Raw genomic sequence first — 14,738 nt, forward strand, 5'->3', positions numbered from 1 at the left:
AAGTTTCCTTTCACTTTATTTGTGCCATTCTGGCCTCTCCCCAATGTTGGCAAAGGCTGACAAATATTTGAAATTCAGTGGAAGCTTTAGAAAAGCTGAAATAATGCAGTTTTTACCACTAAATTTAAGCATAATTCCTTTAAATTAGAACTGCTGGACAGATTTTGTTTATCATTACCTGCATGACCAGCGTTGTGCTGTAAGCTTGCGTTAATTATTCAGACCCCATAAAATTGGGTACGCTCGCTCGCTTTAGTGTACTATGGAAGGCTGCCAGCTGTTCCAAAAACAGACTTTGCTAGGTTACAAAATTGAGGGTCACGTTAAAGTGAAGATCAATACACGTTACACAAAAGCCTTTTGCTTTATTTTTTTTTAAAAGATCCTCTTCCGCCTGAAAAAGCTTTTGAAGAAAATGGAAAGCAACAGGAAATGTTCTTTCAAACCTTATGGGAGGCAGAAATTGATTGTCAGGGAGGTCCACTCAGTTACTTTAGCTCAATCATGGCACAAAAGGAAAAATGATTTTTTTAATATATAGCATCTTTAATAATTTCAGGACATCCACAAGCACTTCACAGCCAATTAAATGCTTTTGATGTGTTGTCGTCGCTGTCATGTAGGAAACGTAGCAGCCAATTTGCACATTGTAAACGCCCACAAGCAGCAATGTGATAATTACCAGGTTATCTGTTTTGACAATTTGAGTTGAGGGATAAATATTAGCCAGGACCCCACTGGTGAATTCCCATGCTCTTCTTCAAAATAGCGCCATTGAATGTCACATGTACCCGAGGGGGCAGATGGGGCTTCAGCTGAACGTGTTATGGTCAGGTGAGAAGGGGTGAGCTTGCTCCCCTCTACTCAGCCTCCCCGGTTGATCGTAACAAAGGTTTAAGTTTCTTTTTTCATGAGGATATGCCTTTTTCAAATCAGAATGTATGTAACTATTTAGGCTGTGAGCAATAAGGAGCCAATGAAACAAGGTTTTCTTAAGTTAAAGAGAGAGCAAATTTATTAACCACTAAACCAGAGAAAAATAATAAAAACGTGACGTCAAGCATTTGACCCTCATTCGGGCGCACACACACACAAACACGCACAAAGAAATAAGGGGTGTTAGAGTCCAATAAAAAAAGATAAAAGAATAAGTGTCCTTTGATTGTCCCTGTGGCATAGATTTTAAATGCCGTGGCCAATTTGGGTTAGCTGGTTTCTTTGATGCGATCAGATTTGGTGTTGCAATTATTACAAGATCTCAGTCCACTGGTAGGCTTCTGGTAGAGTCGGCTTCTCTAACCAGGCAACACTCTTATTCCAAAATAGCAAGAGGGAGAGAGAGTGTCCTTCAGCCTGTTTCCTCTGCTGAAGACTTTCTTGACACTGCCCAGGTCATTTGCAATCTCTCAGGGCAGCCTTGCCTTGAAATATTTCACCTATGGTACATTTCCAAAAGATTTTGGATGTGTCTGTCTGTGGCAGCCATTGTTTCAATATCCAGTACATGCAAAATTTCCAGTCAGTTGAAAGTTGAAAAATCAACAAACAGCTCATCTGTAAGGGGGTAATTCTGACAGTAGGACACTGCACGAGTACTGAACTGAAACAATAAACAAAATTTTGTCCTCAAGGGGCTAAAGTGAAATTTAAATCCACGACCTTCTGACACAGGGTCATGACATGGCAGATGATGTGTGCCAGGAGGGCCGAATCCACAAGGGAAACTTGATTGTGCTATCACAACTGTTTTGCAATTTGTATTTATTACGAGATGTGTACACTGAATTCAGTAGTAAAGAGTCCACCAAGACCTTTAGAGATATTAAAAATTAAATTAAAATACATATTAACAAAATAAAAGATTTCAAGCACATACTTAAGACTATAATTACTCACTACTATAACAAATTCTAAAATTTCTAATTGACCGACTCCCAGTTACACACACCCCCTTTAAGGCAACAGTTCAAAATAGATTTTAAGATTTAAAACAAAACCAGCAAGTTAACAATACCCACTTGACAGTGGAATTCCAAATGGCTTCCCCACCTTCAGTTACTTTACACAGCAGGCTTATGCACAAATGGCTGGAGGCTTCTTGAAGGCTGTTTTACACACTCTTGTTAGATCTTACATGGCCCTCTCTTCACATAGCCTTTCATTCTCCTTTATATATGTTTCTCTCTCTTTAATATGTAAATTCTATTGTTTCAGGTGTCTTTGAAACTGTACCTTCCTCATAACAAAAACCTTTCATGTTGCCAATATGTCAGTAACCGTTGGGAAAAATAAACACACTCCTTAGCCTTGCTTATCTGGCTAGTTGTAAACAGACTAAGATCCCTTTGAAATCCAAGCAATCCCTTCATTTATCTAAAAAAAAAAGCAAATTCCCTTCAAACCTTACATGCTAAGCCAGCATCCATGTTTACTCATTAGCATTTCAAGCACATTTCTACACCTAGCTTCTTTTGATGATTTCAATACTTGACTCCAAATATAATTAAATCACAGACAGAACTATCTGCGTATACCCATAAACCTCCTTCACAATAACCAGAAAAATATGAAAATTATACTTTCTTCACACACAGGCAAAAAAGTACCAACTGAGCCCCAGCAGAAACCCAATAAATACTTCTGTAGCTCTCAAAGAGTTTACCAGTTGCTACCCTCTGTCCAAAACCCCCTAAGTCCTGAGGGAATGCTGCATTCTCAGAGGTGCCATCTTTCAGATGAAACATTAAGGCTCCATTTGCAATTCAGTTGGACGTTTAAAAAAAATCCAACAGAACTGTTCAATTAGGAACAGAAGAGTTCTCATGGTGCAATGGTAACAGTTAATCCACAACCAACATCACCAAAACACAGATTAACTGGTCATTATTGTATTTTTGTGTCGGAGACCTGGCTAGGTTCAAATTTGCTGGCACTTTTGCCTACATAACAGCAGTGACTGTGCCACAAAAGTAATGAATTAGTTTTGAAAAACTTTGAAAAGTGCTGTATAAATGCAAATTCTATCTTTCTTAATGCCCTGAAGTACTAACCTGATCTCATTGGGAATCTCTTCCTCTTCATATTTGTTTTTGCTCTTCCAGTAGAACAGAATGAGAACAATAGAAAAGATGCAGAGCAGGAGTGTCAGGATACCCGTCACCACAGCTCCAACTATGATTCCAACATTTTGGAGTTGTGCTGTTGAAGCAAAAGAAATCAAGAGAATTTTAGCTTCTTTTTCCTCCCTACATCCAATTATTAAGTATTTCCTCCGCTTGTGAGGTACTCTCCTCAAAATGCATCATTCTGCAACAAGCATGGGGCCTGCTGCTTATATCTGGTACCTTCTAACCAGCTCTTCTGAAATTTACTTGCTTTTGTTCTCCGAGGAAGTACCAAGCCTCTGATGGGGACCTTTCCTGATGGATCTCCTGAAATAGGTATTACGGGATTTGAACCTGCATGCAGCATACTAATATGACATACAACATGCTGGCCCAACAGTGCAATAGCATCCTTAACATCTATAAACCATTTCACAATAAATGTTTTGGGATACACTGAAAGTATTTTGAAGATTTAGCTCACTGTATTGTGACTTCTGCAGCACCAATCAGAAGTTCTCAAGATGGTAGCAATTGTACACACATTTTGCAGGACTAATATCCAAGCGTGGACCTATTCCACCTGAACTCAGCCGGAAGCATGGCAAAAAAAAACCCATTTTTATTCACGTTAACAGGGTGTCTACCACATGTTTGGCAGAGTTAAAACAGTGGAACGGGAACAACTCCAAGGATTGCAAACACATGTAGTTTGTGTTAAATATGGTAACCTTAAAATTTTGAAGCATCACAATGAGTCTTCTGGTCTTTGGTTCTGTAAGTCTTCCTCAAAATGTATGGACGATTTTGGACAGGTTTTTAATGCCATATTTATAATATCAGTGGATATAGTTAATCTAGAATGGTTCCACCAGAATTGGTTTCTGAGACCAATCTCTGATGGCTAGAAAACACTTCACAAAAAAAATCAGAGCAATTTCCATAAATTGGAAAGTGTGGCAGTTCACAAATAAGACTATAAATTGCTAAGTTCCAGCCTCGGTGCAGTGGGAGAACTCTTTCCACTGATGGATCATGGTTTCAAGACCCAAAGTCTTGATTATATCACTTCGGCTTACATTTTAATGCAGTACTGAGGGAATGCTGCCCCGTTGGAGGCATTGTCTTGTAGCATGATATTAAATCATGACAGCTGCTCCCTCAGACCCACGACACTTTCAAAGAACAGCAGGGGAGTTCTTCCGGGATCCTAGTCAACATTCATCTCTCACCCAACGCATAACCAGATTACCCGATCGTTTATCTCATTGCTGTTTGTGAATCCTTGCAGTACACAATTTAGCTACTAATTTTTCTGCATAGAACAGTGGCTTCACTTGAAAAGCACTTTGTTGGCTCAAAAGGTAATTTGGAATGACGCAAGTGGTGCTTTATAAATGCCAGTCTTTCTTTCTCATTTCCACCATTCACCTAGTCCCATGCTCCTTCTTTATAACTACACCATGGTTACCCATAGCTTTTCTGGATTTGGCTTTTGTCCCCATCTATTTCTAGTTAAGAATGTATCTGTAAAGTGGTGCCTTCTAGTAGTTCCACAGGAATATGATTGGAATAAAAATACTTCTTCCTAACATTCCACAATATTTCTAGAAATGTTAATGAGTAAAATGTGAAAAACATACATCTGATAGAGAAAACCAATAAAGGTCTAAGATTATTATTTGTATAATATTGCAAACACAGTTTGCTGCAGAAACCTATTGGAATCCCCTTCTCTACCCTCACTACTTTAGCATGACATTTCCATTTCTCACATTAGCCAGCCTCATAATGTCTCTGCGAGATTGCCTCATTAGTGTCAATTAGTGCCAAAGTATTGGGAGGTCTGTGCTATGGACTTGCATCCCCAGAGAACTGGATTGTGATTGCTTGAACTAATTTCACTTAGGTCCATTAACAAGCATGAAAGAGAGGTGACTTTCATCCCAGCAGTCTTGCTTGGATTATCATATAGCATCATACCGTCCCTTCACCAATAATATTTTTTAAAGATTAGCTCAAATGGCATGCAGATAAGAGACTTATAACAGGATTTTTGAATGGTAAGTTTCATAAATATTTTTAACATATTCTCATGAGTTTTTTTTTACATATTAATGTTAATTGCACCTAACTGTCCAGATTCCTATCGATTTTGGTACATACATTGCTAATTATGGCACCAGACATGTATAATATTAACCTTTACCTTTTTTAAAAGTGGTTTTACAATAGTAGCATCTAGCTTAATACTATTCTCCCCTCATTCTGCATGTTTTCATCCAATTTTATCTCAAATGTGTAATGATAAGACATTTTAAATGAAGGAGGTAGCACCTATCAAAATATTTAATTGAAGAGATTTATTAGCAAATTAAATATTGCAACTAGTTTCCCCTAATGGCACAACTGCTAGATACTCTTTTCCCAGTATAATGTTTTCCAGAAAGATAGGAAGATTTTAGAGTCAATCCCCAGTTTACGCTAATTTTATTTATCTCAGCCAGGGTAGAATCGTATTGATAGCTATTTGAGTATGATCAACTACAATACAGCTTTAGATCGAATAGCATGTCAAAACGCACATAAAGGATGACCACTAAGGCAAGTACTAGAGAATGACAGTGCCCATGAAACTGAAACCCAGAAGATGTCAGTGTCTTCAGCAGGGGAAGAGAGAAAATTGGAGGGTTGCAAATAATAGGAAGCCAATTTACAATTACAAAAAATGTAATAAAACAAACCTCACATTTCTATCAACCCATTGTAAAGTTGTACTTAAACCTCTCTCTCTACCCTACAACTTTCTCAGAAAAATACATCAGAAGTGGCAGCTTCACTCTTTCCTTTGATTCATAAGGTTGCGGACTTACATTAGGATGTGAGCACATAGCCTAAGCTGACTCTCCAATGCAATGCTGTACTGTGAGAGCAAATGAGCCATTAAACTGAGGTTCTGTCTACCTGCTCAGATGAATGCCAAAGCTGTAATGAGAAGACGGCAGAATTGCCATTACAGACTCGAGTTCAAATATAACAATGGCCTTATTCATCTAATGTATAATGTACCTAATTTTCACACTAAATAACCCCCAAAATTATTGCTATGTAATAGAATGGGTTGTTACAGATGATTGTTTATAAAATTCTGTTGGATTCATAAGATGATTGTTTATAAAATTCTGTTGGATTCATAAGATGATTGTTTATAAAATTCTGTTGGATTCATAAGGTAGATATTTTCATGATGGGTATGTTACATTAAATGTTCTTTTGATGGCTTAACTCTGCTTAATCTATAGAGTCTGAATTGTTTTCAATGATTGGATGGCTAATGTGTGCAAATGTTGTAGAGTTCTAAATCCTACTTGCTTTTAATGCATGGTATATATGCAGGTCAAACTGAATTCTGCACTCAAAGGTGGAGAAAAAAATTCACAAAATGATATTTTCAGCAAAAAGCCACTGTTTACAGTGTACTTACGTGCAACAAGCTGTAGGTCAATGGCACAGGTACTGGATCCAATTGTATTAGAAGCTGTACATTGGTACAAACCATTTGTAGCAGTGCTGATATTCCGGAGAATCAATGTTCCCTGCATCTGATCTGAAAGAATATTTATTGAACGTTTATTGGATTCACAATAATGTTTTGATTTATAAAGACCATTTTTTAATAATTCTAAAATATGTCACCTCACTAACAAGGCTGTACTGACCTTGCTCCAACTCAGGGACACTTGCTAGCTTTTTGCAAGACCACATTCCCATTTGATGATTACTACAGTTCAAAGGAAAACCATGTAAAGGTAAAGCCCATGTACCCCCACCATAAGTTGCTTGGGTCACTAATTAATTGTTTCTAATAACAGATATAACAGACAATTCGAAAGTAAGCTGCAGCTCCATCTGTATCTGTAAGGAGAACTGATGGGGTAACATTTCAAGTAAAGACACTGACCGGGAACTTTTTTGGAGCTGCACCCACTCCATCACCACCCATTCACCAAAAGTGCAGTAAAACTGTTACAATGATGCCCACACTTCCAAAAGATACAGGTCCAGCTTTTCAGTGCTAATGAGGCGAGAAGGAATATCCCACCATTTTCTCCTGCAGTAAGACCCATGGCGCAACATGATGCAGGAAAATCCATAAATTTAGTGCTTGATGCGCACTGGGACCTTTACTTAGACTAGAGGGGCCCAAATAAGCTGAATCTTTTTCTAATTACCCATTGGCTCTTTGGTACATAGGGTCTTTGCACTCTAAGATCCTGAGAATGGCAACAAGGAACACAGCTGCAGGGCTTTCAAGCATTCCTCCCCTTTCTTTTCCAGCCAAGCCCTGCCAAGGGATAGGCCTGCATCCAGGCCATGTTAAAAAACTGAAGCACACCTGGACCGGGAACTGGTATCACATTCTGTTTGATAATGCTCCTGTGAAGTGCCCGTGAGTATTTTATTACATTGAAGGTGCTATATAAATGCAAGTTGTTGTTGCAATGGTGGACAGGCACAACAGACTTTGGTTGGACTGGTCATGTTTGGGGGGGAAGGCAAGGGGGGTGCTGACTACGGATGGGGAGAAGGACAAATTGGCCACCGACAAGCTAACTGTTAATGTTGTGCATGGCTAGTCAGCATCTGGACTCTGTCTCTGAGAGAGTTGACAATGTCTCCAATGACATTTCCAGGTGATGCACCCCATAGAGTCGGCTCGACACCCACCATAGTTCAATTTCAGTGCCTCTACGGGATAGACGGAAGCAAAAGTTAGGCTTGTATTTTCTCTGAAAACTGGCTATAGCTAAGACAGAGGCTACACTCTAGATATTACATTGTTGGTTGGCTAAGTCCATCATTTTTCTGTTGCTTCTGCATATCTTCAGCCTAAGTTACAGCAGATGAGCAGAACCCCTGCGGAAAGTTATGTCCTGAGCATCAGACCTCAAGAACCTCATCATGCAAGTCAACAGCTGATTTCCTAGCAGCATCCACAAGACTGTAATTTTGTGACAAAAAATATTTGAAAGAATGGAGAAAAGGCAATGACTCCTAGGAGACCTTGTTAATGAACTGATGAATGCCCCTACCACAGTTCCACTATCTCCATCACCCCTGAGAAACCCCAGTTGAATGCTGATACAGAAAGGCACATCCCTCAACAGAATTAACATTGAGCATATCATAAGTATGCTATTTAAAGATTACATTCCTTGGACCGACAAAGCGAGGAATGGGGTTCCAGTTGTATACCCAGCAGGGGTTTCCAAACTTAACGCCATCTGTTACATGTTGCACAACATTGCAATAAAGAGAATCATCTGCAGTAGGAGAATGAGTAGACCCAAGCTCAATTATTGCCAGGGCAGGGAATATTCAGGAAGAAGTGAAACTTGTGGACAAGTGGGCAAATGAGATTTGCTCCCCGTCAGTCATGGACAACTCTCAAAAATAACCATAATTCATATTACAATCCTGCTCCTGCAGAATCATTCATGCACAAGCTTTCACCATTAAGTAGCAAAAGAAACAATCTTCCCTATTTTCATCTGCTTTTCCTCATGTACAATGCATTTAAAAAACGAAATAGTATGTGTGACTCCAGTGCTTCTCTTCAGTGTCTCTGCATGGTATATGTCATTCAGAATCTAAATTGCTTCTCTTCAAGGAATGTACTGTAATGAAGGCAGCAGTGTGGAGGCAGGCAGGCAGACTTTGATCACTGCGGCCTCATATCCCATCAAATCTTGGCACCATGCCTAATACTGTGTGTCAACGCCTGTCCCCAAACTGGGAATTCTTCAGTCCAATGACAGCGCTGGCTGAATAAAGCAATCAGCCATTCTCTTCAAAGTCAGCTGGCTCATTTGTTCCTTGTTTTGCGTTTAGTCATTCCATGGCTGTGGGCGTGACTGGCAAGATCAGCATTTATTGCTCATTCCTAATTGTCCTCAAGAAGGTGGTGATGAGCTGCCTTCTTAAACCACTGCAATCTGTGTCGTGTAGGTACACCCACAGTGTTAGGGGGAATTCAGGGATTCTGACCAAGTGATAGTGAAGGAACAGAGATATATTTCCAAGTTAGCATTATGTGTATTTTTGATGGGGACATGGTGGTGTTTCCACTGTGGCAGTTGCCCTGGCCCTTCTAGGTGACAGAGATTAGTGGTTTGGGACATGCTATTGAGAAAACCTTGGTGGTGTGCTTCAGTGCAACTTATAGATGACATACACTGTTGTCATGGAGCACAAATGGTGGAGGGAGTGAATTTGTAAGAGGGTGGATGGGTGTCGATCAAGTGGGACGCTTTGCCCTGGATAGCGTCAGCTCCTTGAATGTTGCTGGAGCTGCACTCATTTAAGCAAATGGAGAGCATTTCATCACACTCCTGACTTGAAGGTGATGGACAAACTTTGGGGAATCAGGTGATGAGTTATTTGCTGCAGAATTTCCAGCCTCTGGCCTGCTTTTCTAACCACAGTATTTATGTGGCTAGGTCAGTTAAGTTCACGATCAATGGCGACCCCCAGGATGTTAATGTGGGAATTTGATGATGGCAACGCCACTGAATATCATGGGTAGATGGTTTAAGACACTTTGCTGGAGATGATCACTGTCTAGTACATGTGTGGTGTGAATGCTATTTATCTGTACAAGTTTGGATGTGGGTACAGGCTGCTTCATTAGCTGAGGAATTGGGAATGGGACTGAACATTGTGCAATCAGCACAGAACATCCCCATTTCTGACCTTATGTTGGAGGGAAGGTCATTGACGATGCAGCTGAAGCTTAGCACACTGCCCCGAGGAACTCCCACCAAAGGTGACCTGGGGCTGAAGTTAGGGTTCGGGCTGTGTGTTACAATGACATCAGATAAGATATAAATATATTGCGGCACACTGTTGTGCTGCAAAGAAAATCAGGATCTTAGTCTTTTGTCCCACTCACTTCCTAACAAAAGGTGGACACATGCACCAAGTTTCAAAATTCTTTCTCCCCCACTCCATCAATGGCTTCTGGCTCAAAAATCTGCAGAAGCAGGTAAGGCATCAAAAATTCAGCCTTCTCCTATAAACACAGGTATAAGATACAGGCATTGGGCTCAAAGAGAAGAGGCTGCCACCCCTTTTTGCAGCCTACATCCCCTTTTGTGCAGGCTTACTATAATGCATCATGCATGTAGGTTCTGATAACTCTGGTCCTAAGGCTTGTTTGTAAAATTAGAAGTTATTTCAGTGCCACCCACAAAGTGTGCCTTGCTGCATGAGGGACATGGAAGCCTGTGTGAAAAAACCTAAAGAGCACCTCAACGTGGCCAGTCTGATGCTGACAAAAAGAATAAACTGTTTCCAGTATGCATGTGAGAGCCCAAAATCTTACAAATCGAATGGGCTTGTCTTGGCATTCCTGGAACATGCATAGGGTAAGTGCAGGTTAACACAAGGGCCTACAGCAGTTTTATTAAGTGCGGTTTATGATGAAATGTTATTAATACAGTATGTAAATATTTTCCAGGCCTACTATCCTACTATTCTTTTCATTTTACTACATTTGAGCTTTAGTTGATCTTGGGGGAAGGAAAGTGTTACACTGTGGGTCCAGAGCCCCAGGAATTCTAAACCAGCTCTACAAAGTAGTTTTCAATGGCTAATCTCAAAAAAAATGTACGTTCAGTTTACCATGTTCCCAGTTCATTCCTAGCCATAATCAGCCACATGATTTTTGCAAATGCAAGTAAATGAATGTTATGCATACTTACTTGTTAAAATTAAACAAAGCCTGTTTCCTATTGTCCTTCCAGTGCCACAGTTTGTTTCAACAATCCATTGGTTTATATTAAGAACTATTTTCTGGAGTGGTCAGCATTTTTGGGAAAGCAGTAGGTTTTTGAAGGTTTTGCTAGATTCCAATGTTGGCCTGTATGTTGATGGAAACTAGCATGGGAAATGAGGTGACACACACTCTACAAAACTGCAGCCAACAGAATTGAGAAGTAAACTTTATTTTACAAATGTGTAATCTTTGACCAATGAATGAGGAGGAGGGAGGCTACATGTTGGCTGTGGATGGTAGTTTAGTTATTAGTGATATATTTGAACAAATCTTTGCATTTCACAACTACTTTAAAGCAAGAAGTATTCTGGATAAGTTTAACCCGTAATTAGGTGACCATGAAAGTGATGGAGCTGACCTGAATTCACAAGTACTTGTGAACTCTATGTGAGCACTGTCTATGTCACAACACTACATCTACTTACTAGGTTTGTGTGTGGGAAGTAGCACCTGATATTTTGGTAGGTTTTGTTTCATTTCTTTACCTAGGGACATATTACCTAAATCTGCAGAAATGTAAACTCCAAATAAATAGTTTAAGAATAAATTTCTTGAAAAATAAAAAGATGAAAATATCAAAAGCATACTCAATAAAAGGGTTATACCTTTCAAGAGGATATTTATCACGGATGGTACTTTTCTACCATTTTTGATCACTTCTATTTTTAACAAGTTTATTTAAACAGTGAACACTGATAATACCATCAGAAACCTCCAAGGAGTCTGATATGTCATGAAGCTGAAGTGACATTATTATATGCAGTAATTTACCCGCAGCAATTCAGTGATTTTTGTCCTTTTGACCGTGTGCATTAATTGAGCCTTTTTTTGCTACATCAGGTTTAGCAACTGTTCCAAGTCAGCTCCTTGATGAGACTATCAAGTCTTCATTTGAATAAAATTCAATCTAAAATAAATCATTAGTAATAGACGAAAATAAAAGTTAAAGGTATTTAATTTTAGGAAGGGATACTGATGGTGTTATTATTCTTCACTCCCCACCTGCTTCCATCCTGATATCCATGGACAACTTAGTCCTCAGCTTCTGCTAACATTTTTGGAAGTTAGCCACTAGAAGCAGCCTGGTGCACCAGTTGTCCCATATTAAGCGCCTCCTTGAAGCAAGAGCGCAGAGATCTGCACCTCAGCAGAATTGCTTCATGGCAGCACAAGTTAGTCCTCAAGCCAGACTCGGGGCTGAAGTTAGAGGCGTCAACATGGGTCCTACCCACCAGTTAAAGAACAAGTGGGATCCCCCCATGTTGCCTTTCCAAGGTAATCAGGTATATAATTGGACAGCGTTGGGTCTCCTACTGAATTAAGGCCCCTGTAGGATGGAAATCTTCCCCCTACCCAACCCCCCCGCCCCTCCCCCCCACCACCCCCGCCCCCCTACTGTCTCCCCTTCCCTGAGAGCTGTTGGCCAATTGGAGGCAGCTCTGCATTACTGACGACATCACCAGGTGGCATGGTGCCTACCGAGCGGATCAGTGATGGTTCCTCTGGAGACAGGTAGGTGGACGAGATGGGGGCCCCAGAGAGGAGGGCACCGGCCAAGGGAGGGGGAGAGGGAGGTCAACATCAAGAGAGGGGGTGAGCTTCCTGTGGCCCCTCCCGATTTTGAGTCCCTCATTCGGGCAAAGTACCTTTCAACCGGGACACCCCACCCACCACCCCATCAGCCCCAATCAGAGGGAGGTGGGAAGGCAGCGGGATTTCCATCTGTACCCCCTTACCTTATCATGTATGTCCCACCCCCAACTCTGAACTCGCCTCTGGAGAGCGGTGGAGGGGAGTGTGGTATTTAATTCCACCCCATAAGTCCGGTGAGTTTTTTGCTTCATAGATAAAAGTGCAATAAACTCTCTTTGAAAGTAATGACAACTGATTATCAGCATTGGAATATAGCATGCGTAATTATGCAAATTGCACTCGTCAACAAGCTGACATAGGAAGGAAATCACACCTTGCAATATGAAAATGCTAAGATATTTGCATGGAATTTCTCTGCTTTAATAAGATTCTTAATCCAAATTTGATTTAGCAGTTGACAACGAAATATTATTCAAATGCATTAACATGTGAAACTATTGAATTGCAGAGGTTTACATTTCAGAAAGAGGTCACTCAGTTATTGTTCTCTGCTACAGTAATGCAAAACTAATCCCAGTGCTCCATTCTCTTTTCCCATAATCTTCTGCTTCAATATTTATCCTGTTTTCCCTTAACAAGTACAATTCTCTCTACATCAACTCTTGCCCGTGGCGAAGCTTTGCATGGGCCTGTTACATAAAAAAATTTCTTCCATCTTTTCTTCTCACTCTTGTATCACATGCCTCCAGCTTCTTGTCAGACACCTTTTGAAACATGGCCTAAAAAAAATCCACATTCTCTTTATTAACTGCATTCTCTTTAACTTCAAGTTAGCGCCTTCATCAAAGATCTATTACATTTTTCAAACACCATTGCCTTTACCAAGTCCATGCTGGCTGTCCTCAATTAACCCTTGCATTTATAAGTGGTTGCTAATTTTATATCCATTTCTCATATTACATGGTACATTTTCAGCCCAATGATTTGCATCACAAAGATGTTATGCTTTCACTAAACCCAACTGCATTGCGTTATGGTGCATCATGATCAAAATAACACCGGTCTATCAAGCCTTTTTCTTCCTAAACTAACAGTTTCCTTTAACACAATTTAAACTAAGTCCTTTGAAAAGGGAAAGGGATAAATATCAGGTGTCCAAATAGGCAATTAGAATAACCACTAATATAGGAGACCAAATATTCAATGCAGTATTATGGCTCCAGGCTACCAGCACCATGAAAATGTCATAAAATACAACCAGGCAGGTGAATAACATAGATTATAATGTATTAGATTAATATCATACAATTTCACCAGATTGTCTTCCAGGGGGAATATCAAACAGTTTTGAGTTTGTGCTTTGCCTGTGGTTATTTGTTTCCCTCAAGACATTAAATAAGTTGTTTTGAGTTCATGACAGTGTGAATTGCACATGATGCATTGCAAATAGTGGGCTTAATGTGCCAAATGACCTTTTTCTCATTCCGTACTTGCTAATGTTTCTATATTCCTCATGTTTAGCTTCGACTAATGGTGGCATAATTCTAGGTGCCCCATCGACTGTCACAGAATTATTCTGTTTTCATAAAAATGTTGATTCTTCTTTTTATGTATGATCACCAAACATTCAAAACAGACCTGCCAGAGGTGACAGAACTCATTCAGGATATAAATGTTCTGCTTGCAAACTCGCTTCCACTGTAGAAAGGGCCTTAGACTGCAGAAATTCCTTTCATTTGTTATCCTTAGCAGCCAGCATCGAGAGGTCTGCAGAGGTGAATAATGATGTCCCATGCCAACGTACTATCTCAATGTTGTAATCTATATCTGCTGCATTATGTGATTCCTGCCTAAGAATAGCATCCTGGTCTATCGCTATTCACTATGATCTCCTGACATTTTACACCAATCTATATCACTATTTCTTTGATTAATGGTGTCTGATCTTTTTTACCCCCAGTCATGACTTTCCCATTAATCTCTGCCATTTCTCTTGTTCCCATTTGCAAAAATTTACAGTTCAATGCCATTGCTGTACTGATGCACTACATTTATTTTATGTTTCAAAAACAAACTCATCTGTTAAAGAGTTTCTAGGCCTTTGTAAATAAATGAGGTAACTATTTCACGGTAATTATAACAAAAGCGCAGTCTTTGCCATCATCACTATTGATTTAATTGATAGGAGTCAATCAGTCACTACA

The 14,738-nt window shown here is 39.9% G+C and overlaps 1 protein-coding gene across 2 annotated transcripts in view; it reads right to left on the bottom strand.

The window, feature by feature from the left end:
- Positions 1 to 14,738, bottom strand: part of igsf11 (immunoglobulin superfamily member 11) — a 197,655-nt gene that overhangs the window by 4,610 nt on the left and 178,307 nt on the right. For both annotated transcript variants that reach the window (XM_078559818.1, XM_078559817.1), the window contains 2 exons: positions 6,589 to 6,711; positions 3,051 to 3,198 (listed from right to left, as the gene is read on the bottom strand). In XM_078559818.1, the coding sequence (XP_078415944.1) occupies positions 3,051 to 3,198; positions 6,589 to 6,711 (271 nt within the window). The remainder of the gene's footprint in view (positions 1 to 3,050; positions 3,199 to 6,588; positions 6,712 to 14,738) is intronic.

This window comes from Cetorhinus maximus, chromosome 16, assembly GCF_964194155.1.
Source record: "Cetorhinus maximus chromosome 16, sCetMax3.hap1.1, whole genome shotgun sequence".
In the NCBI taxonomy this organism is placed as follows: domain Eukaryota; kingdom Metazoa; phylum Chordata; class Chondrichthyes; order Lamniformes; family Cetorhinidae; genus Cetorhinus; species Cetorhinus maximus.